This window comes from Hibiscus syriacus, unplaced genomic scaffold (assembly GCF_006381635.1).
Source record: "Hibiscus syriacus cultivar Baekdansim isolate YM2019G1 unplaced genomic scaffold, ASM638163v2 tig00112344_pilon, whole genome shotgun sequence".
NCBI classification, from domain to species: Eukaryota; Viridiplantae; Streptophyta; class Magnoliopsida; order Malvales; family Malvaceae; genus Hibiscus; species Hibiscus syriacus.
In genome coordinates, this window is record NW_024063307.1 from 106,121 (window position 1) to 130,195 (window position 24,075).

General features: G+C 35.2%; 2 protein-coding genes and 1 pseudogene across 2 annotated transcripts; 1 reads left to right on the forward strand and 2 right to left on the reverse strand.

The window, feature by feature from the left end:
• The first annotated feature begins 11,233 nt into the window (after positions 1 to 11,233).
• LOC120178118 (U-box domain-containing protein 26-like) lies at positions 11,234 to 12,618 on the forward strand. The gene has a single exon (XM_039184062.1). It carries the CDS (start codon positions 11,310 to 11,312, stop codon positions 12,561 to 12,563), a length of 1,254 nt encoding a protein of 417 aa, XP_039039993.1. The 5' UTR covers positions 11,234 to 11,309; the 3' UTR covers positions 12,564 to 12,618.
• A 4,439-nt stretch (positions 12,619 to 17,057) lies between these two features.
• On the reverse strand, positions 17,058 to 17,732 carry LOC120178117 (40S ribosomal protein S16-like). Its single transcript, XM_039184061.1, has one exon. It carries the CDS (start codon positions 17,652 to 17,654, stop codon positions 17,217 to 17,219), a length of 438 nt encoding a protein of 145 aa, XP_039039992.1. The 5' UTR covers positions 17,655 to 17,732; the 3' UTR covers positions 17,058 to 17,216.
• Positions 17,733 to 19,551: 1,819 nt separating this feature from the next.
• On the reverse strand, positions 19,552 to 23,502 carry LOC120178267 (annotated as a pseudogene).
• Positions 23,503 to 24,075: the final 573 nt, after the last annotated feature.

Below are 24,075 nucleotides of genomic sequence, written 5' to 3' on the forward strand. Positions count from 1 at the left end.
CATGTATGCATGATGCATGCATTTATTTGAGTCCGATTAAGTTTGGAGTTGAGTCCAATCGAACCAAACCTCATTTCGGAGAATAAGCTCAGGACTCGAACCTAAGGTGCATCAAACATTTTGCTAGTTCGAGTCGGAGCTACTCCACAAACAACCTTAGTAAAAGAACGAATATAAATATGATCGCTTCAACGCTCCTTCGATCTATCCTTATCCCGGCCTTATTTTTATTCGATTTGGTACCTAAAAGCATAAAACTACTAAGCCCTTTTTGCTTCTTTACATAAAGGGACGAAAAGGCCTTTGGAGGACAATGACTGGCAAAAGAAAAAGAAACATGATGTTTGGTGAAAGTGAAACCCAGGTAATCCCATAGTGCAGTTAGCTTCTAAATTATTAGTCTTTTCTGACTAACATGTTTATCCTGTGGAACCGAATCGAAGTATCGAACCGAACATGATTATACAAAAATGGAGAAAAACCGGTTTTTATTTTATTCCCATCGTCTTCTTCCATCAGAATATTATGCCTTTTTCAGATCCCAGAAGAAAAAGAATGTCCGGTTCATGCCAGGGTACACATGATCTTCAATGGAATAAACTGAGTTAGCGTGAACCGAATAATTTTATTTTTAATTTTTTTTATAAAATATTTTCAGAAATTAGATAAAAAAAAATATTCTTCCATGGTCAGAATTTTGGAATTCTTAATCTCTATATTCTAAATAGATTAATGAAAACTAATAATTCATATTAATAATAGAAAATGAAGATAATTAAAAAAAATTATATGAATCAAGCGATTTTAGTCTTCTTTTTTTATTCTTAGAGGTATCAAGTTCGAGTACATCGTCTGTAACAAGGCGAATTTCTCAATAAATCACCTTTTCAAACTTTATTTCCCTGTCAGACACCCGTTGAACTCTATTTCCCTGTCAGACGCCTGTTGAACTTTATTTCCCGATCTCACACCTTTTGCAGAAAGGCGTGGCCCATGCACCACATCTTATCCTGATGTGACGCCACGTGGCATAAGGCGCGACCCACGCACCGCGCCTTATGCTGACATGGCACCACTCTGGGTAAGGAATGGGTCGTTCCTTCTGCCATGTAGGGTAAGGAGCTCTGCATGGATCGCGCCTTCCTGACATTCTGACACGCATCAGAATGTAGTGGTGCATGAGCCGCGCCTTTGCTTTAATTTCGACAATCACCGGACCGTTTACACTCCCATCCTACCCAATAAATACCTCCATTCTCACTCATTTTCATCATACCAAATCCTCTCAACTTCTCTCAAATCCTCTCAACTTAAGTTATATTTTTCTGTAGTAGAGCGGTCGACTTTGGATTGAACAAAATTACGGATATTGTAATTTTTTTATAGTCATCATCACTTCTTCATTGCTTGAAAACTCCATGCCTAAAGATAACTCACCATTATTTACTGATGAGTAAAATCCATAGTCACCGATATTAGGCATATCCGCAAATTCTGACCCGTATATTGCACCATAGTCAGCTTCATACATGTGTGTCGGAGGTTAAGTTTGTGACCAGAATAGTTCAGTCTCAGCACCATCCGCACCTGGCTCACGAAGCGGTTCTTCTGGTGGAGATGATGGTTCCTCCATGCTCTCTACATTTAGGTCGAATAACTACTATTTGCATGACTTCCCATTGAACTAAAAGGCATATCAACATTCGCAGATGAATGTCTTCCCCTTGAACTGGACGCGATGTTGACATACGGATTGTTCGTAGACCCACCTCGGTACAGATTGTAAGGAGTTGCTCATGAATGTCTCCCCATTGAAGTTGATGGGACGGCACCATGATGCAGATTTCCCATTATGGCATTAAAATCATTACACATTACTGTAGTCGGGCTGTCAACTTGATCAACATGTTCAGCCAGCCCATAGTGAGAGTTTAATGACAGACTCCGAAAAACACACACTTCAACAAACTTTGCATACATCTTCGTATCGACGTATGAATAATGATTTTGAGAATCAACTATCATTTTAACATCATCATTGTTCGATAGTTCGAATACTGTATAAGTTAACAAAAACAATGATGTTGGAAATCTGTACTGAAGCGACGACATTCTTCTAGTACTTCCAACATGAACCTTCATTGAAATTTTCGTTATCAGCTCATCAAGAGTGATGTTTCTCTTGAAGGATATTTTAACATAATGATTTGATACGAAAACAACGCCGGTTTCATCTTCCCGAATTTCTTTATCATAATAAACAATAGCTAAAATTCGCATTATTCTTAAAGTTTGAAAGTAAGACAATCTTATATTTGCAAAAAAAACCTGAAACAAGCCTAATTAAATAAATAATATATGAATTAAAATATAACGTAATAAAATTTTTACGCATAAACATAAATAATTTAAATAATATAATTTTATATTATTACCGTATCGGCAAAAATATTTCGATGTATACTCCCGCTTTCCAATTTTACAACCAAAAAAATTAATTGAAAACAATTAGTATAATATTTTTTAAAAAATAATCATATATAATTATAAAAAATATTATAATTACCTTACAACGAAAGATCGAACGAACTTCTGAATTAAAGATAACAGAGAGCTGCTTAAGCAGCAAGTGATACTTCTTCTCCAAATGTCCATGTCCAACTGGAGAAGCCGATGAATTCCATTAGGCCGGTATGACATCTCAAAAAGCACATCAGGTGCTGTCTGGCTAAGACGGGCGAGTGCATCAACCACACGGTTAGCCTCATAGTTTATGTGAGTGATCCTAATGCTCCACTGACGTTGGAGAAGTCCTCGATTTTTGCGGATTATGGCACGTTCAAAGGTCGGCGGTGGAGAGGAGAGGATCTTGATTGCTTCCTGGTTGTCCATCTCTGCAACGATTTATCTGTAACCTCGATTCCAAGTAATGTTCAAACCGACGAGAAGGACCCAAAGTTCTGCGTGAAGGACAGAGCATCGCCCAATGCTGCAGGAGTGTCCTGATAACCAAACGCCTTCGGCGTCCCTTAATATAACGCTTCCCACCACTTCCATCATGGACTGATTGACGGCTCCATCCGTGCTGAGCTTGACCACTCCTGGTGTGGGAGGTCTCCAAATTTGTTACTTGGGCATGCGATTATCTTTGGAGGTGACGGAGGAGGTTATAGCCCAAACGGATTGGGCCAATGGACTAGATGATGGTAGTGGTGGACCAGACCTCGCCCTTGAAAACAAAATTGCGCCGTTGCTTCTAAAGTCCCCAAATCAGAATTCCAAACAAGTTCCTCCAGTAATATACGGTCTCCACCATACCTACAGAATTATTGAGATTAGATTTTAACCAACCTATAAGATTAAGAGAAAAGGAACTCCATGTTAAGTGAGGTGGAGTGATCTGAATTCAGACTTTAACCATCAAAATTACACCCTAATGGATCCATAGCCTTTCGAACATGTATTATCCCTTATAATAAACCCATAATGATAAAAAAAAAGTTTTAAAATTTTATATTAGTAAGTGATTCCCCCCCGAATAGTACGAGATAATTATAAAATAATATCTATTCAAAATCTTTTTTAATCATTAATAACGCACTAAAAACACTCGATAAATTTTAAAAATTTGAACTAAATACATATCTAGTCTAACTTTTCACACTTTTTGTTTAAATAAATCATTTGATCGTTTTAGTACATAAGATTAAAAAATGGATGTCCCTTGTTCCCATATGTAATGGGGTAAGGGGGATGTAAGATAGTAGGCTGCCCCAACACTAGGTTGAGAGCAACTTCCGTAGAAGACCTCCAAATTATGAAATGCCCTCCATGTGACTCGATCCCACGACCTCGAAGTTAAGAACCTTGTGCTCTACCAACTGAGCTGGATGATCATCTCTAGAACATAAGATTGTAAGTAGTTATTATCATTCATCAATTAATTGGGCTTACAGCAGCACACAACTCGCAGGACCGCAAAACATATGAGAAATGTTAAAAATGGGTCAATTAGGTCCATCCCGTATACTGACTCACTGAGTGGGAAACAGTTTGATTTTGAAGGAGTGATGATGTTAAAACATTCCATAGTAAAGCCACTGATTAGATGTGTCGGTGATGCGAGACGAATCGAAAGTTAAATTACAGTGCCTAATTAAGCGTTAACCTATAATCCACAAAGGATGTTGGTTGATTAAGATAGCGGGACGATAGTCATAGAAATTGAAGTATACTAAGACCAACGTCTCCAAACGGAGACAACCTATCATCCGAGTCGTCATCCGATTACCTTCCACGGTTATTGCCTACATCATCAGTCAACAAATTATATATAGAAATTGAATCAAATCAATTTTTTTTTTTTGTAATCTAGGATGCTTATAAAGTTAAAAATGTTCAGAACTTTTCTAACGCGACGATCATGTTTATACACTCTGCAGACGCTATCGTCTGATTTCAAGTTCTCTACGTATGAATAATATTTTTTTTACCACTAGCGTCACTTTGATTTATTATAAGTTGGACTAAATTTAATATATTGAAAATTGTCCCCAAAAATTAGGTGACCCTTATTCCCATATGTAATGAGGTAAGGGGAGGTAAGATAGTAAACTGTCCCCAACGTCAAGTTGAGAGTAGATTCCGTGGGAGACCTCCATATCCATGATTTGAGAGTTAATCTTGTATTAATCAATGGGCACTTCAACTCTCCAGGTTTAAAGAAAAACAAAAGTTAATCCCGCAATCGGCTCGCGCACAGCTCAAGGAAATTTGATTCCCGACTTCCCGTTAACAATTAAGGAACATATTACTATTTTGATTCCTTTACTATGTTCAAGTTTACAATTTAGTCCTTATTCTTTATATTAGCATAACTCAATTCTTATACTTTTATAATGTCCTTAGTAAATCAAATAATTGATGATTAATTGAGCAAGCACATTTTGTCGGTTGATCAAATTGTTTATCTTTATTATCTCATATTTTCGTGGGCCATGAATTCTAGACCCACTAAGAATAATGACATTCCTTCCTTTAAAGTCTCCCCTTCTCCCTCGCCTCTAGACAGTAGATAATATTAAGATTATATTTAGAACTTATCAAAAATAATTAATGGTTAAATTTTAATAATTAAAATATTTATTTGAATATTAATTAATTCAGTGTGATACATTGGGGTTAATTTGTAATACAATAATAAATCCGTCAACATAAGATTGGTACAAAAGACCAATATCTTGACAAAATATGTTCCGTAGAAAAGCATGGGAATAACGAAATTGATTTAAGTGGTAAGTAATTTAATATTATTTAAATAGATTTCGAGTTTTAGTTTTTGTATACATAAAAAGTTTTCGTTGAAAGACTCACTTACCAAAATTAGGTGTACGATCTAGATCGGTCCGGATTAATAATACGAAACCTTTAGAATCCGAAGGGAAATCAAAAACAGATGAGGAGGGGAATCTATAGTGGGTTTTGTCATGGGACAATAAACAATAATTTAATTGTATGGGATAAAAAAATGGCATATTCTAAGGACATTCTTACCACACATAATTATATTAAAAAAATCACATTGATTAGATAAAAAAATTTAAAAATTTAAATGTATTTTTAACATATATTTATAAAACGATTAAAGATAAAATTCGCAAACATATATTGTCCGATTCAACTCGTGTTAATACACGTTCTTTATATTTTGACACGTTATTTATATTTTTTAAATAATATTTAATCTCAAAGGGTAAAGTACATAAATGATTCATCGATCATAAGGTGATGAGTTTATCGATTATTAAAAATTATAAAATGATCATTTGACTATATAATGTTACTTTATTGAGTCTCTCGACTATTAAAAGTTATAAAATAGACACTCGAGTATTCATTGTGTTTCAAGCTTATCATTTTTTTGTTAAAAAATAGATGACATACTGAGTTTAATGTTAACATATTGATTGTGGTATGATAAAATATGATCATAAAATCTCAAACAATATCATATTTCAGTTATCATGTTAAAATTAAGCTCAAATGACTGCTATTTTTTTTTAATGAATAAGGATGAGTTTAGAACATAATGAATAGTCGGGTTATCAATTTATAACTTTTAATAGTCGAGGGACTCAATAAAATAATATTCTATAATCAAAATATCATTTTATAACTTTTAATAATCGATATACTTAATAAACCATCACCTTATAATCGATAAATCATTTTTGTACTCTATTCAACCTTGAAAAACAATATAATTAAGTAAATTAGTCGGATAACTTTATATAAAACTAATATTATAAATATGAGATAATTACGTACGGTGAAGAGGCACGTAAACCAGCGTTGAGTCCATTGGATAATGTTGTTTGGAATGCGTGAATTCGCACAAACAGCTAACTGAAACACCATCAAACAAATCAAAGAAAATCTAAGCTGAAATAATATGGATAAATTATATCACATCACTCAATTATTTGTAAGATTATAAATAGGTTACTGAATTTCATAATATTACATTTGCATCATTTTATTTTTTTATTGTAACAAATAGATCACTCTACTATTAAGTTGTAACAATCAAGCCACTCTACTATAAGTAAAAAATTAATGTTTACACTTAACTATAGAGTGACATATTTATTATAATTGACAAACAGTGGCTTATAACTTTTGAAATCTTTTAACTCATAATAGTGTTGTCAATAATAATTGATTGACATTTGGTGTAAAGTTCTAAAAAGATATTGAATATGATTTTAATCCCCGTACTCTTCATACATTTACATTTTAGTACATTTGGGTTAAATTTGATTATGTGATATCTTAATGTACAAATTTAACAAAAAAAAACTTGATTTCTTAACATAAATTAATAAATTTGGAAAGTAAAGAAAGTAGAGCTATCCAGGCATAATTAAACTAAGAAAAATGAACTCACTGTGGAGATTTTGAAGAATAGCTGGAAACACGTGGTGTTTGGCGCGTGGGTCGCGGCAGGGAAAATTAGGCTGTAGCGGCAATGAATTGTCGGGTTGACCGGATAAAGCAACGAGTCGTGGGGAGCACTGTTCCCCACACACGCGTGTGCTTCCGCCGCTAAACGACACCGACTTGTCCACCTCTTTTTTCCCTCTCATTTTGCTATGTTTTAGGCACATTTCAAACTTTACTATTTTAAGCCCCTCAATTGCTCTAATTATTTAGTCCATTCTACAGTGTACGGGGACTTTTTCCTGAAATAAACTATTTTTAATTATATGTTAAAAGATTACGAAAATATTTTTGAAAATATTTTTATTTGTCACACATTAATTAATAACATTGACGTTGGTTATCGATCATTATAATTTTTTTATATTCTTTAAGAGTTGATTCGACATCATTATAACTGGTCATATCGTTAAGATGACGTTTATCTGTTATCATAATGATCTTATCTACTTTAAACCCTCATATTGAATTTAGATACTTGATATGTGTTCGTGAATAGTTTTTTCACGCCATTCAATTTTGATTTACAATTTTATCGATCGTCTTCAATAGCTTGATCTCTTTTTACGATTCACTTGTCGATGCGATCATATCTGTAGTACCTATATTTGTTTGAGTTTTGGTTAGGTATTTTAATGTATGGTCCTTGTGCGATCTTAAGTTGCTAGTTTTGTATTAATGCTTTTAGGCATAATACAAAAATAAGAGTCTGAACTTTACCTCAAAAAATGTAGTGCCTAAGAAATTTTCACTAAAAAATGGCGTCTAAAGTTTCTAAAGATATACATTTAGTTGTCCACCATTAACTGACACGTGTCAAATTATGGTGATTTTGATAATTTAGTTAAAAATAAAAAATATTTTACTTGTAAAAAAAAACCCGCACCCAGTAGAACTCCCCCGAGCCTTCCCCCTCCCCAAATTCCCTCTTTTATACCGGTCGACGATGATAATCACCGTCACTATCATCGGCACTAGTGTCAACCTTTAATCAAAACTTCACTCATCATTATTTGTCGCCATTTATGGTGGAGAAGCTTTTGAAATTTTGTCGGGTTTTAAACCACCGTCTATAAAATAAACTGTCAAATTTGTTCTCTTAACCCTCACGCCTTCATCTAAGCTCAAATATAAACATGAAAATTGTTGGTAGTTGCTAAAAATTTGTGCAAATTGTTGATAGTGTCTTTTTTAAAACATTTAATCACCCTATTACACCCGTTAGTACTCGAGCCATGACGTCTAAAACTAATAATAATTTTTTAGCAATTAAAATAAATTAATTTGTGCAAACATATGTGAATTGAATTTAATTCGATTGATATTGTTGAATTGATCAACATCATGCACTTATTTTTGGACCCACCCCACTATTTGATGATGGTGTCCATGATTTTTATTTATTTTAAATTTGAATTTTGAAGAGACGATATGGTGTATGGACCCACACATTCTTCTGTTTTAATCTTACTCTTTTGACTGCCACTAACAAACAATTCAAACCTAATTATTAAACCTCAACTCGTTCATCCCTTCCATCCTCATCAGGATTCCTTTTTTGTCCACCCCCATTATTCATGCCCTCTTTTGGGAATTTTATTCCATCATTCTCTGTTCAAATTATTTTTTAAAATAATGTATTATAGATTATTTTTTAAAATATAAATACATATTTTTATTAACTAAGGTGATTATGACATAATATATTTAAAATACTGTCAACTATTTGACGATGAATGTTCAATCATCTTGTTATAGTTATTGGTACTCGAACCCATGACCTTTAAGAATAACCACTGAAATAATTTGTTTAGTGTAAAATACATATTTTAATTATCTCAACATTTATGAGTATTACTATTAAAAAAACATTTAACATGAGTATTAAATAATTGATGAAGAATTTTAAAAATAATATTGTTAGGGTTTGAGACAAAAAATACAAGTCTCAAATAGGCCTGTAAGCGAACGAACGCACATGAACGGAGGTATGTTCATGTTCGTTCATTTAATAAATAAACGAACACGAATATAAACGAATAATTTTTTTTTTGTTCATGTTCGTTCATTAAAGATTATAGTTTGCTCATGTTCGTTCATGTTTGTTCATTTAAATAATAAACAAACAAAAACGAACACAATAAACGAACAACACAAACACAAAAAACAAATTTATTCGAACACAACAAATGAATGTTAAAAAAGTAAACAACAAGAATAACAACTTAAAATTCATTAATATAAACTGCAACTTTATAGTTAATTTGTTCGAGTACGACAAAAACATACATAAATCATAAATAAGTTATATGAACATAATAAAGTCTTAAAGTTAATTTGTTCAACAAAACAATCTTCTTGAAATCCAAACAACTTCAATAATCTTCGTAACATATTCAACTTGCCCTCTGTTCGAACATAAATGAACGAACATATAATCGAACGTTCACAAACGTAAATGAACTAACGAGTCATTTGTTCGTGTTCGTTCATTTAATTAAACGAACATAAACGAACTTCCCGCCGCACGGTTCATAAACGATTCGCTCAACGTTCAGTTCTTTTACAGGCATAGTTTCAAATATAGATTAAATAACGAACATAAAACATATAAGAAAACATAATATTAATACAAATATTTCATTTATTGTTAAGATTTAAGAGAAAAAGTCACAACTTTCAAATATAGATTGAAAAACGAACATGAAACACATATAAAAAAGCATACTAATATTAACACACATATTTATTATTTATAGTTTTTTTTATTAAGTTACGATGATTACAAAGTAGTATATGTTCTAAATACTATTAACCATTTGACAATGAAAGTTCTATTATCCTATTGCAGCCGCTGATATTCAAACTCGTGACCTCTAAAAACAACAACGATTTCCTTAACCACTGAATAAAGTTGATTCGTGCTTATTATTTATAGTTTGATTGATAATAATTGAAAAGAACTAAATTTAAATATAATATTTTACCCGGTTTAGAGGCATAGAGTTACAACCTTATATTGACAAAAAATGAATCCATGTAATAAATATTATTAACAGCATAATTATGAATTACATCCCTTTATTTTAGGAAAAATAAGAAATTGGTAAATCTATTCTAAAACATTATAATTTGATATTTGCTTTTGTGAGAAATTAAATATTTAATATCGTTAAATAAAACGGTTTAACATTATCATTAACATTGAATTATTAGCTTACTCTCATGAATTAAATAAAATGCCGTGGAATCTTCAATTTAATAGCTTTTTAAAGTCTTTGCCACCTTTTTTTAAGCCACTGAAGCTCGAAAGGTTCATCGGTTCAATTTCATTTAGTATTTGTTTGACATGTGATTTTATTTATTTATTTGTAGAGGAAAATAATTCACTCAAAATAGTAAGACTCGACACCCCACCAGACTGTAAAAGGTGTTGGCCTTTAATTTTGTCCCTTCATTTGAATCCAATAGACATTCGGGGAGTCTTACGTGTAACAGTTTAATATATTAAAAAAAGTATTATAGAAAATATTATTATTTTTTAATATTTTTGGTAAAAGAATTATTTAAAAAATTATTATTTTTACTAAAAGTGTTATTATTAAGCTCTTTACCAAATTTATTAACATATCAGATAAAATATATTTAAAATATTATTTTTTACTAAAAAATATTAATATTATACACTTTACCAGAAATATTAAAAAAATAGTAATATTTTAAGATAAAAAATAATATTTTAAATAATTTATTTTAAAAACAATAATATTTTCGATATTGTATTTCTTTAATTATATGTTGCATACAAATCCATGACATGACAACCTGCAGAAACTAAAGTATGTCTTTACTTTATATTAATATAATGGTAAAAATATACTTCGCCCCCCAAAACTTATAAATTTTTTAAATTTATCCATATAATTAGAAAATACTTTCGGATCCAAATTAAAAAGTAATCTGAATCTTAAAAATTATTAATTCTGCATTAATTTTGATCCCAAACACAATTTAAAAGAAATATGTTAATCTTAACCTTAGATTTTAGAATTAAAAAAGGAAGAGGAAAAGGTAGGGCCCAAACAGAGTGAGCACATTTCCTTTGACCAACCAAACCTTAGTTAGCCAGTTAGGTTTCAGAGAGCGGACCTATGAATGGCACACGTGTGGACCCTTGTCTCTCTGATCCGTGCTTTTCTCGTATAAAACTTTGAATCCCCGAAAGCCAGGCATCATTCACAGAGAATTTTCCAGGCTCGTTTTTCTTTCTCCTTTTTTATTTTATTTTAATTTCTCATTTTCCATTGGAGATGCACGGAAGCTTGGAGCCTTTAGATTTGGTCGGCGTTCAAGTCCCTTACTATTTCAGATGCCCGATTTCCCTCGAGCTCATGCGTGACCCGGTAACGGTCAGCACCGGCCAAACATACGACCGGACCAGCATCGAATCATGGGCTGCTACGGGTAACATCACTTGTCCGGTCACTCGAGCACCGCTCTCGGATTTCACTCTCATCCCTAATCATACACTTCGCCGGTTGATTCAAGATTGGTGCGTCGCGAACCGGGATTTTGGTATTGAGCGGATTCCCACTCCTAAACAACTTGTCGAGACGGCCACGGTTAGGTCTTTGCTCAATCAGGCTTCGTTGGTTTCGAATCCGGTTTCGGCTCGTGTTTCTGCTATGGTTCGGCTCAAGGGACTCGCCCGTGACTCGGAGAAGAATCGTTCCGTGATTTGTTCTCATGGTAACTCTCGTGAAATATTGATGAGTATCGTGTTTTCGGAGTCGAGCTCCGATTCTTCGGATTTGAATCAGGAGGCGCTCGCGGTTTTGGTGATGTTTCAACTCAGCGAGACCGAGTGCACAGAGATCGCTTCGGATTTGAATAAAGTGATTTACTTATCGAAACTCTTGTTTCATTCCTCGGTCGATGCTCGAATCAACTCGGCTTCGCTCATCGAAACCATTCTTGCCGGAACGAGATCGTTGGATCTCCGAGCCGATATCAGCAATGTGGATGAAATCTTCGCCGGCGTCGTCGACATATTGAAGAACCTCAGCTCGTATCCACGCGCCTCGAGAATCGGCGTTCGAGCTCTGTTCGCCCTGTGTTTAGTCAAACAAACCAGGCACAAAGCCGTGGAAGCCGGGGCCGCCGAGGCGTTGATCGAACGGTTGACCGATTTGGACAAGTGCGACGCCGAACGAGCCCTGGCGACGATCGAGTTGCTATGCAGGATACCCTCCGGTTGCTCCGCCTTCGCGGCGCACGCGCTGACCGTCCCGTTGCTGGTAAAGACGATACTAAAGATATCCGATAGGGCAACGGAGTACGCCGCCGGGGCGTTGACGGCGCTGTGCTCGGAATCGGAACGGAGTCAGAGGGAGGCGGTGAGTGCGGGCGTGCTGATCCAGCTGCTGTTGTTGGTCCAAAGCGATTGTACGGAGAGGGCGAAGAGGAAAGCTCAAATGCTGCTTAAATTGCTTCGGGATTCGTGGCCTGAAGATTCTACCGGGAATTCCGATGATCTCGCTTGCAGCGAAGTCGTACCCTTTTGAATCATAACTACTCACTGCGTCTCTTCTTTTAGGGCAAACACTCTTAATTTTCTTATTTTCCCCCCTCAATTGAAAAGAAAAATCATTAGTTATTGGACTTCAGATCTAATTAAAACTTTAGTAAATTAATTTTAAGATTTGGATCTTAAATCAAATCTAATGTAATTTTGTACCTAAAACTGCAAAATCAAATGCAAAAATAGATATTTCTTTTTCTTTCATATATCTTTAATACTCCTATTAACAAATTTTTTGATGATTGAAACTTAAATAATAATATTTAATGATTTTATTAATCTAATAATTTTTTTAATAATATGAAGTGATTATAAGTTATTTTTTGTTTATTACATTTATTTAGTTATTGACAATACACAATGATAGACCTAAAAGTTTTTTTAAGCATGAGTGTATAAATATTAATAGGGTAAATTTTATTATTCCTACTAGACTTTGCTCTCTCTTTTATTTTACTCACACTACTTTCAAAATTTCTAATTTGCTCAATGAATTTTACAGATTGAATTATTTTACTCGACGTTAACTTTTTAACGGTGTTATGACATGACACAAACATCAAAACGACTTCGTTTTGAAAAACTCAAATATACACAAAAAACTACGTCGTTTCGAATCATATTCTTTCCCCCATTTTCTCTTTACTTTGCAAATAAGGTGATCGGTTTTCGCCGTCAGTCACCACGTCATTTTTCATTCCGACCAATGTCTACAGTCATTAATGGTGGGTTTTCGGTTTCAAAATTCATGGGTCAATTCGTCTCGACCCCCAGAGAGTCCGAATCTGATGGTTGTTTCACCGAAAAATGTCCCAAAATCAGTTAATCTCGATTGAAACATTTCAACTTCCTCACTTTCAATCTCCATTTCGTGAACTTCGGAACAGGTTCCGGAAAAATGGAGGTCGAATTCGGACTCATGGTGTAGAGGCGAAACGACCTATAAAATTTGGGATCGAACAACCACCATCTATTGCGATCAACAGTGGTCGACGGTGGTATCTGATCACCTTCTGTTCTTATTTTATTGTTGGGAGATTAAAATAGGAGAGATGATAAAGTTCAGTGAGGACAATGGAATTTATTCTTTATATTTTTCAATTATTTTATATTAAATAATAATAAAAAATAACACATCATCATAATTATAGAGATAATTAGAGTAAAATGATTTAATCTTTATAGTTCAGTGAATAAATTATAAAAATTAAAAATAAAATTAAAAAAATAAAATTTCATGAGAAACGTTATAATTATATATATTAATAATATAAACTTTTTCATATGCGATGAATACAAATAAAATGAATTCTAATGGTGAATTGGCAATTGTATAGTTTATGAAATAATGATGAATTGATACGGTGAGTGTGAGTATCACATGTTTCGTAGCTGTTAGGCAGTCTTTTCCTGGAAACTAGAGTTCATCTCGATTTGTTTATAAAGTAAAGGGCTAATACAAATTTCAGTCCCTGATTTTAACACTTTTATAATTCTATACCCTAAACAAATTTTCCGTCAACGTTAATCTCCGAACTTAAACAACTTCCCCCCTTCTGCTTCAGTCCTTATTGCAGACTTTCTGATGTTATGGACAATGGTTCCTTCTTAGAGAATCAGCCATGAAAATAATATTTTATTATGAAAATAATGTTAAAAGTTGCTTTATCCCTAAAATTAATAGCTCCCCAAAACCTAAAAATAATTTTTTTTATTATTACAAAATCCATAGGTTTGTTTTAAGGTTTGAATTGTTATTGTAACTTTGGCTTGTGCAAGGGACACCACAAAATAGAAGACTTTGTCCCCTGGCTCCAAAACACCACACTTCATCTTTCCTTCTCTTTTAAGTGGTCCTAATTTTCTTGTTCAAGCCCTCAAGGTACCATATAATTATATTGAATTCGAAGTAGTCGGTTGATTCTTGAATACAAGATAAATTCTCTCAACACTATTCAGATTAATATTTGAACTTTGATTGTGGATCGATAAAATAGAGTTGAAACTGTAGTTTCTTTTATGTGCAAGACTCGAACTAAAAATAGACAAAACATGGACTATTTCATGGTATCCCGCGTGCATGCTTTAAGGTCCACTAAAGAATAGTGGCATTGAGACAAGGGTAGGGTCCCCTCCCACCTACAATGCTGAAACGGGGAAAAAATGGGTGTGGTTTAAATTTCTTAAAAAGATGATGGTTGGGTCACATGTTGGTGGGAATTATAAATAGAAACCATGGAATCACATGGATTGGTCCATATTTTTCTTCATATGAGCAATGGCTATTAGTGGTCACATGCCCTAACCAACCACTTTGTACCTTATATTTTGGGTCACTACAACAATTGGGAAATTCGTTTGTCTTTGTGACATCCTTTATTACTTTTTGCAGCATTTGGGTCCCTACCATTGCAGCCGGATCATTTGGGGAACCTTGAAATGGTTATATTGCAGAAGATGGTATTTTTTCTCTAGGTGAGGAACGTTTTGGCATACAACTCCAAACTTACTGATAATACATGTGCACGTTGCACCTTATATTTTTTTCTCTAGGATAAAATTGGGCCAAGATTTGGGTGTGGTAGGCAAAACAAATAAGGGTTTAGATAGGCCTAATCAAAGCAATCTCTGAGAACGTCCAAAGGCAGAGAGGGAGCCTAAAAGGCCGAGAACATAGACGAGAAAGGTAACGAGAATTTTGCTTCATATGAAACCAGTCATGAAGGTTTGAGGAGAAGCAGCAGTCGCACAAGGCGGAAGGAACTATCAACTCCCAAAGACACCTCGTATGGGCATAGTCACGAATAACGTGCAGGACTGAATCAGGGGCTGCTGCATGGAAGGCGCAATCATAGTTGTCTGTAAGGGAGCGTTTACACCCTTCCAAGTTAGTCATCAACTTTTGTCTGGAAGCCGATCCATAAGATGCACAGATGCTCAGGAATTTTCGTGCGCTAAATGATCTCAAATGGGAATGGCTAAAGATATCATACCTAACCCAGAGTTTCTGGCTAAGTGCTTTCAAGATGCGTTACTTGAAATGAGGATGGCAGCAATTGGGATCAATACGTCATATAAAACTAATAAATTAGTAAATGTACAAAGATTTATGGCATGGTAACCAGCATGAATCATTTTTTTTATAGAAGTTAGAGGTCTCATTAAAAACTCCCTTCATATTCGTTCCCATACTAAAAATATGTTAACGAACATTGGAAGGAAGAAAAGAGTGCCTCATATATTATTAATAATAATACCTAGATACAAAAGACACCACGGAATATCCTCTCATGGTGATATATCCCATTACAACAAACACCTAAACCTCAAATACCCTCATCTAAAGCCACAATCAAATCACCATACTTCTAATTACACCACCAACAGTAGGACTAAAACAACGCCACAAAACATAATACAAATAAAAACAATACCTACAATCATATAGACTAAAACAAAACCACGAATGAAGAGACAAAATCTAAAGAGACTCGTCTTCTTTAGGAGCCCAAGAATTCGGTTTGAATGAAGGCTCTATCTCATGCACCATGACTTTGAAGAAGTTGTCACCAACCTTCAATTCAACCATCGCATCAATTCTCGCATCAGCCTTTGTGAGGACTTGAATTTTTGCCCGATCAAAGGATGATGGAGACTGACAACTTTCGTCGATAGCTAGTAAAAGACCCCACTTATCCGTAATGTTCTTGAAAGTATCCCACAACATGAATCATTTTGTAACCTCTTTCGTTTTATTCATAAGATAAATTCTATGGCAAATGAAAATACACAGACATTAAGGATGTATATCGTAAGAGAAATTCTTCTATAAACTCAATGTCAAGTCGAAACAGAGCAGATAGAATTACTGATCAAGGGATCTTAATGCTCAATTTGAGGACACCAAAACTCCTCAATCTAATTCATGTAGCTTTTGTTTACACACAAACAAAAGATGCACTAAACCCTATGGAACACGTTCAGCCACTAAAATGCAACTTGCTCAAACTCAAGCTTGAGGCTGACTATAAATGCATCGTTTTTAAAGAATTTAAGACCAAAACCATCTTCAAATAAAGCCATGCACCCATTTTCATAAGGAATTCTCCCTAAGATCAACCCTATAGTCTATAGTACTATAATCAAACAAAATCTTCCCACTTCAGCATTGTTTCCGGACATTTTATCATCACCGTCACCACAAGAGTACATATAGAAGCTATATACAAGATGAACAAGATTTGATTTCATGCCCTCAATATGTTTAGCAAAACTCAGAAACAATGACAAATGTTTAACATTCCAAAATGCATATAGAAGCCAACATAGGGTTTACCATACATCTCAAAGCTATGAACATTGCAGTAAAGTAACAGATAATTATCGAACTGTAACCGTTTCAAAAATCCCCAAATATGATTGAAAAACTAGACAATAAACAAGAAAAAGCAGGATTAATTATTAAAAAGCAACACCCTGAAAAGTTTAATTATAGATTTAAGCAAGCAAAACATACTTCCAAAAAAATCTGAAAATCAAGTCGCAAGCTAATTTAAATCCATATAATAAAGCTTAACTCGAGATAAGCATGGCCATATTAATCCATTAACAACAACAAACGAACCATAAAACTTGTTCAACGGTAACTCTTCTGGAACCTTGCCCTAGCACCTCTTCCACCGAACTTCTTCGGCTCGCACCTCCTGGGATCAGCCACCAGCAAAGTCCTATCGTACCTGACCAAAATATCCTTAATCTCCTTCTTGCTCTGCTCATCGACGTACTTCTGGTAAAAAGCCACGAGTGCTTTGGCGATGCTCTGGCGGATAGCGTAGATCTGAGAAGTGTGACCTCCGCCCTTGACTCGGATCCTCATATCGACGCCTGCAAAACGATGACGGCCTAGGAGAAGGATTGGCTCGACAGCCTTGAAGCGAAGGATCTCCGGCTCGACGAGCTCGATGGGACAGCCGTTGATCTTGATCAGACCACGACCTCTCTTGCAGTACGTTACGGCCACCGCCGTCTTCTTGCGGCCGAAGCATTGGACCGATTCGATTGCTTTCTCCGCCATCGTTGCCCCGTTTGAGGTTTTCACAGAAAAACAAAGACTCTTACCTGGAAGCAAGATCCGCGGCGGTAAGAGGTTACATAAGAGATTGCGTTACACAGCGTTAGGGTTTAAAAAAAAATGTCAAAACGGTGCGTTTTAAGAGTACAAGGCCCTTCTGGGCTTTAATAGATCTTGGAACGTACTAGGGATGGCAATGGGTCGGGTCGGGTCAGGTTTTTGGGCCACCCGACCCGAGAAGAAAGTGTCCCCACCCGTGACCCGATTATACCCGACGAAATTAAGGTTTCACCCGACCCGACCCGAATATATGGCTTAGAAATCCGATCGACCCAAAAAAATATTTTTATTAAAAAAACAGTGACTTAATTGAAAAAAATTATATATAGAGGGGTATTATTGTAATTATCTCTAAATATATAAGGTAAAATTATATATATTTTTCGACCCGAACATTGCATAAAAAAAACCGACCCGAAACCCAAAATTTTTATAAAAAAATCCGACCCGATTAAGTCGGGTTGGAACCCATCGGATTCAGATTGAATTGCCATTCCTATAACATACCAAATATATTTTATGGGCCACGCTTGAAAACCTAACTTTAGTCAACAATCGTAAAATAATAAGGGTAAACTATATGGGTAACCAGTTAACTATTGTCAAAAATCATTTTGCCATCAATGTTTAATTTTATCAAACATACCATCGAACTATCTAATTCTTCAATTAAGCCATCTGCCGTTAACAGTTAACGTAAAAGGTGATGTGACAGTTAAAAATATTTTGGTATAATTATACAATTGGTCCATGTTATTTATATTTTCTTTCAATTTGGTCATTATTTTAATAAATTAAAAATAATGACATGTGTCATCATTTAATTAGAGGAAAGTAAATATATTAAATTTAAAAATATTAAGTCAAAAAATAAAATAAATTTAATCCTCCAATCGAATGATGACGCATGTCTTTATTTTTAATTTATTAAAATGAGAACCAAATTGAAATAATATATAAGTAACATGGATCGATGTGTAATTATACCAAAATATTTTTAACTGCCATGTCACCTGTTCTGTTTACTGTCAATGGCAAGTGGCTTGATTGAAGTATTTAGATAGTTAAGTGGTCTGTTTTATCAAATTGAAACATCGATAGTCAAAATAATTTTTTGACCATAGTTGAGTGTCACCTGTGTAGTTTACCCTAATAATAATATATTATCTTCAGATGTTATTTTTAGAAATGTTGTTTTCATATGTTAGATTGTTAAACCATTTGTCATTATTATCTTTCCTTTTCTACATAAAATCTTAAATTCATACTATCTTCATCATCAATCGTTATTAATTATCATTTGCAACAAGATCAATATCAAAATATTCACATTCCTCTTATTTCTCTTCTCTTTGATTTGGGTTTCAACAAAGTACACTCATAATCGATAAAAAATTTGACCTTTTAATACTTTAATCTCCTCTAATGATCATCTGATATATATGTTGCTTGGACTCTTCATATATATATATATATATATATATATGTCAAATACCGACACCTGAGTTCGAGTAACATAGAGCTTTGCTGTTGTTAACAACCTAACGCAGGCTATCACAATGCACATATTGTGTTATGCCGGTACAGCCGAGATGCAAATTCTTGTAGCGAAAGATATCATCCCTGACCCAGAGTTTCTGGATAAGTTCTTTGAAGATGCCTTGCTTGAAATGAAAACGGCAGCAATAGGAAGCCGATAAAGCATATAAAAGCTTATAAATTAATAGGCGTAGGAGAGAAATTCATGAACATTACATTTATCACATGAAAATTCTTGTGAATTAACTTACGAAGTTTACCAAGCAGAGGATAAACTTCATTTGCCATCAAAGTAATTTGCAGTTGTATCATCTCAGAAAAAAATTATGGTCAAATCTCACAGAATGAAATTTCTGGTTAAAGCTACCAACTCAAACTGTAGTTATCAGGTTTCTCACGACACAGAAATATATATATAGCCAAATAAGGACACTGTACACTAAACTGAGTTATTGCAAAAGGATTACGAGCTCTCGCCATCAGGAAAAACCACACGAAAAACCAATAGCCACACTGCTATGGAAACTACTGTTTTGCCTTCAGTGGTTGCATTGCCTCTTCATTTTACGGCTCACTGTTCAGTTTTGGTAATGAGGTTTCTTACTATAACCTTTCCTCCTCCTAAACAGCAGCCTCCTTAGCAAACCGACTCCTTGTTTCTTGCTTGGCACAATAGCCAAAGCCATAACACCGGCATTAGTACTTTCCCTGCTGGAACCACAATGTGCTTCTGATGTATCCAACAGCAAACCTGAAGCTTGCAATTTCTTGCAATTATTGGAGTCGGAAAGGGTTGAATCTTCTGCTTCTTGAATTTTGGGAGACATGACAATGTCGGTGGCTTTGCCACCATCATCAACTAGCATTCGGTCGTGCAAGGAGAGACGTTTGTTCACCCTTCTGTTTATAGCAGCAGTACTACTATTGGAGAAAACCTTGTCGAAGAGTACTGCATCTTGCGGTGAGGCCAACACCTTTAATTGCTTACCTAGGTTCAGAATTGTTTCTTGGCACTCTGCCAACTTAACTGAAACCGCTGTAATTTCCCGACCCTGTATGTTGAAAATGCCAACATATAATCATTATTCGAAACGGAGTTTCCCATTTGACATTGATATCAACTGTAAAGTTACATATCAGAAAAATACCAAAGACCAGATTAAGTTTTAGCAGGTTGGGCAAATAATAGGCTAACTAGTGAATAACTTACCTTTTGAGATTGCTTCCCCTCTCTATTCATGGCAAACTTCAGGGTTTCTTTCTTTGCCACACTGCGATTTATGTTAAAAATCAGAAAGTTTTGACAAGTTCCTTTAGAATTCACAGGATTTAAAACTAAGACGCGATACTTTACCTCTCTAACTGGAGTTGAAGCTCAAGACATGTAGCTTCTAGCTCTTCACAAGAGTTATTTTTGAACTCCAACTCAACTTCCAAAGATGAACACTTTTGGAAGATTTCATTCAGTTTAGCTTTGGCAACGATGAGCTGGGTATCGAGATATTCATTAATTGATTTCTGATTCTCAAGCTGATCCTCTACCATTTCCTTTGATTCTTTTAGCATATTAAGTTCTGCTTGTAATCTTCCAATGCTTTCTTTTGTTTCTTCAAGTTGTACCATCAGGGTCTTACTCTTGTTAGTTGCCGATTCAAGCCTGGTTTTCATATCCTTCAAATCATCTTCTGAACTCCTATTTTCTTCCTCCAGGCTACAAAAATACCCTCGTTTTCGGGAATAACACTTCGATTTTGATCAGGAGAAGAAGCAAATGAGTCTGATGATTGTTCTTTAGAAGTATGGGTCACATCTGGTTCCACCGCTGAAGTGTGGCTTGCAGAAGCAACTTCTATTTCACTTTGTGAATCATTCCAACCAAAATGCCTTTTGATCTTATCCCTTGCACTCGAAGCTTCCTTAGGAGTAACACAGAAGTTCACTATCCAGTCCAAAGCAAACGACAGTTCTTCAGCGAAAGTTTCAAGATCAGCCCTTTTATTCAACAGATCATTACATGTACGATGAAAACGTTGTAGGATGGTGCTTAGTTCTGAACTTTTCCATTGAAAAACACAGACAAAGTAGTCTGCTTGAGTTGGTGATTGTTTAGGAGTCTGATTTTTCTCTTGACAAGTTTTGGAAGAATTGGAAGATGTTGGTCCAATTCCTTCAATCAGTTTGATGATTTTACCGATCGACTTGCTCAGACTAGGCTGAAACTGTTGGTCTTTCGTTTTTTCAGCTGAGGTATCAACACTAGAAGCTCTACCGAGCGAACCTGTACTTGGAGATACATTTGGAGATTTCCAGCCTATGTAGCTGCTGATATGGTGAGCATTAGCTTCTATGGGAGGCATCGAACATTCATTTTTGTTAACATCAGGGGTATTTAGAAGATTGCCACAACCCAAAGCAATTTTGATGTCCTCGAGAATTTCAACTAAACTTCGGCTGGAAATACGTTTGTGCTCGGAGATTGCCTTCAAAACAATTTGAAGCCAATCAAAGTATCTTTCACCAGCTACATCTTTTGACTGAATCTGTTTTGTATTGCTGAAGCCACAGTGACCCTGCTCAAATGGAACCAACTCCTTACCATCTGATAAGGCTAATTTTTCCATCTCAAGAAAATCATCCATTAATCTCATTTCCGGAACTGTAATAGCCTTGTGATCAATTGGATTCCCAAGTCTTTTATATAACTGTGCAGATTCTGAAAACAAAGCATTAGCCCATGAACAAGAAGAGCTATTTCCATCAATACTGCCAATATCGAAACTGGATGTTACAGACAGTTCACTTGATAGTGGACTATTTCTTATTAGCTCCATCGATTTCTGTCCTTTAAACAGCTCTTTAGGCCGACTCTTGAGTTCTGTTGTCGGCCTGGATGATGTTTGAGAACACATTGAACACAGTGACTGGATTTGAGCATCCTTCTTGGTCATTATTTCTCTGAGAGTCTTGTTTTCTTCAACATTGTGTAACTGCTCCAACAGGAGATTGATTCTCTTGGTTGGATTTTCAGGAGGATTTTCAGCGGTGGAGCCTCTGACAATTAAATCCCTAGTGGGATTCGGCTTCCGTCTTCTCACTTCTGACTTGTCCTTTCCTAGCATTTCGACTTCATTCTTCATTTTCACCATGGCAGCTGGACCTGGCAGCCTCTTTTGCAAAAGTAAGCGTAATTTCTGGCATTCAACTTCCAACTTGGCGATTTTCTTTACATCCTGCAAATGTTGTTTATGTGCCAAATCGGATAATTGACGGGTGTATTCCATCTCTTCATTTCTGATCTCAAGCTCTTTCTCAAGGACGTGAAACTCATATTTCAGAAATGCATTCTCTTTCTCAATGAGATCTAATCTACCCATCAGTGAACTAAATTCTACTTCGGACTGAGACTTGAGCTTCTGCTTATCTTCGATCAATTTTTCTTTGACTAGCAGGGCCTTACTCAGCCTAGAGTTCTCAAGAGTCAACTCTTCGAGCCTCCTGTTTGCATCTGTCAACTTGTCTTGTAATGCTTCCTGTGCTTTCTCAAACTCCCTTGATGTCTTCGCGACAGTATCACGGATCCTTCGCTCCTGCTTGTCTCGAACAAAATTTAGCTGTTGCATACATTCCTTCAATGCAGCCTCCGAGTTATACAACTTTTCATTCGCCAATTTTCCCTGCCTCAGAGCTTCATCTAGCTCTTTCTTCAGGGTGATTGCATGATCTGCTTCAGCCATTTCCCGACCTAAAGGAAAACTAGTATCTATTAGATCATAGTCAAAGCAAAGTGCACATTTCAAACAAAATAAATCGGAATTCCGATGGCACAATCCGACTTTTAGGGGAAGAGGAGTGAGCATAAAAGTAAGTGACCTGCATCGGCTACTGGTGCCATTTTCACATTTTTGGTTGCCAAATCATCCTTAGCATGAATATCAAGGAGGACCGAAGCAAGTTTCTCATTTAGATTTTTCACTATTCTGTCTCGTCCCCTCTCCATTGTTGGCATTTGTTCCTGGTGAGCAAAAATATCGATCCTTGGGTTAATGCCTTAGATCATATCCAAGGATCTCAAACACAAACATAAACATCTCAAGAAACAAGGGGAGAAAAACATGTGCAAGAGCCAAGATGGTAAGATTTTTTATTAACCTTTTCATTGATTCGTTTCAAGGAAATGTCAACCTTGTTGGTAGCAACGATCGTCTTCTCCGGAGTTTCCCCCCCCCCCCGAAAGCCATGTTCTGTGGTCCATGGTTTTAGTTTCTGTTTCAGAACAAGAAAAAGAAAAAGAAAAGAAAAGCAGTTGTTAAGTAAGCTGTTCAATGATCAAGCACTAGGCATTCATATATATATATATGTAGTTCATACAGTATTCACAAACACAGGTAGATGCAAAACAAATCAATCACCATAACAGCTTTAAAAGTGCATTGTAGGCGGCATCTCTAACAGATGCATGTATTAAGGGATTAAAACAAGAGTTTATTAAATTTTTGGTCCCAAAAAACTACATAATGCCATTCATAATTACCATATTTGACAAATTTAACTTGATAGAAGACGCTTCTTAAGAAGGAAAATGAATAAATTAACCGACTTTAAGAAAATTTACCATAATCAAAACCCAGAGAAAATCCAAACATGGAAACATCGTTATCATGGATAATCATAGACAAATCCAACTTAGAAGCTAAAAAAATGCAAGCTAAAACTTCAAAAATTCCTCACCTGGGTTTATGCAGGGAATCAGGTTATTTCACAACAGCTATAGCTTAAAAACGAAACATTGCCGGAGAAAAATTACTGAAGAAACTGACAGTGAAGT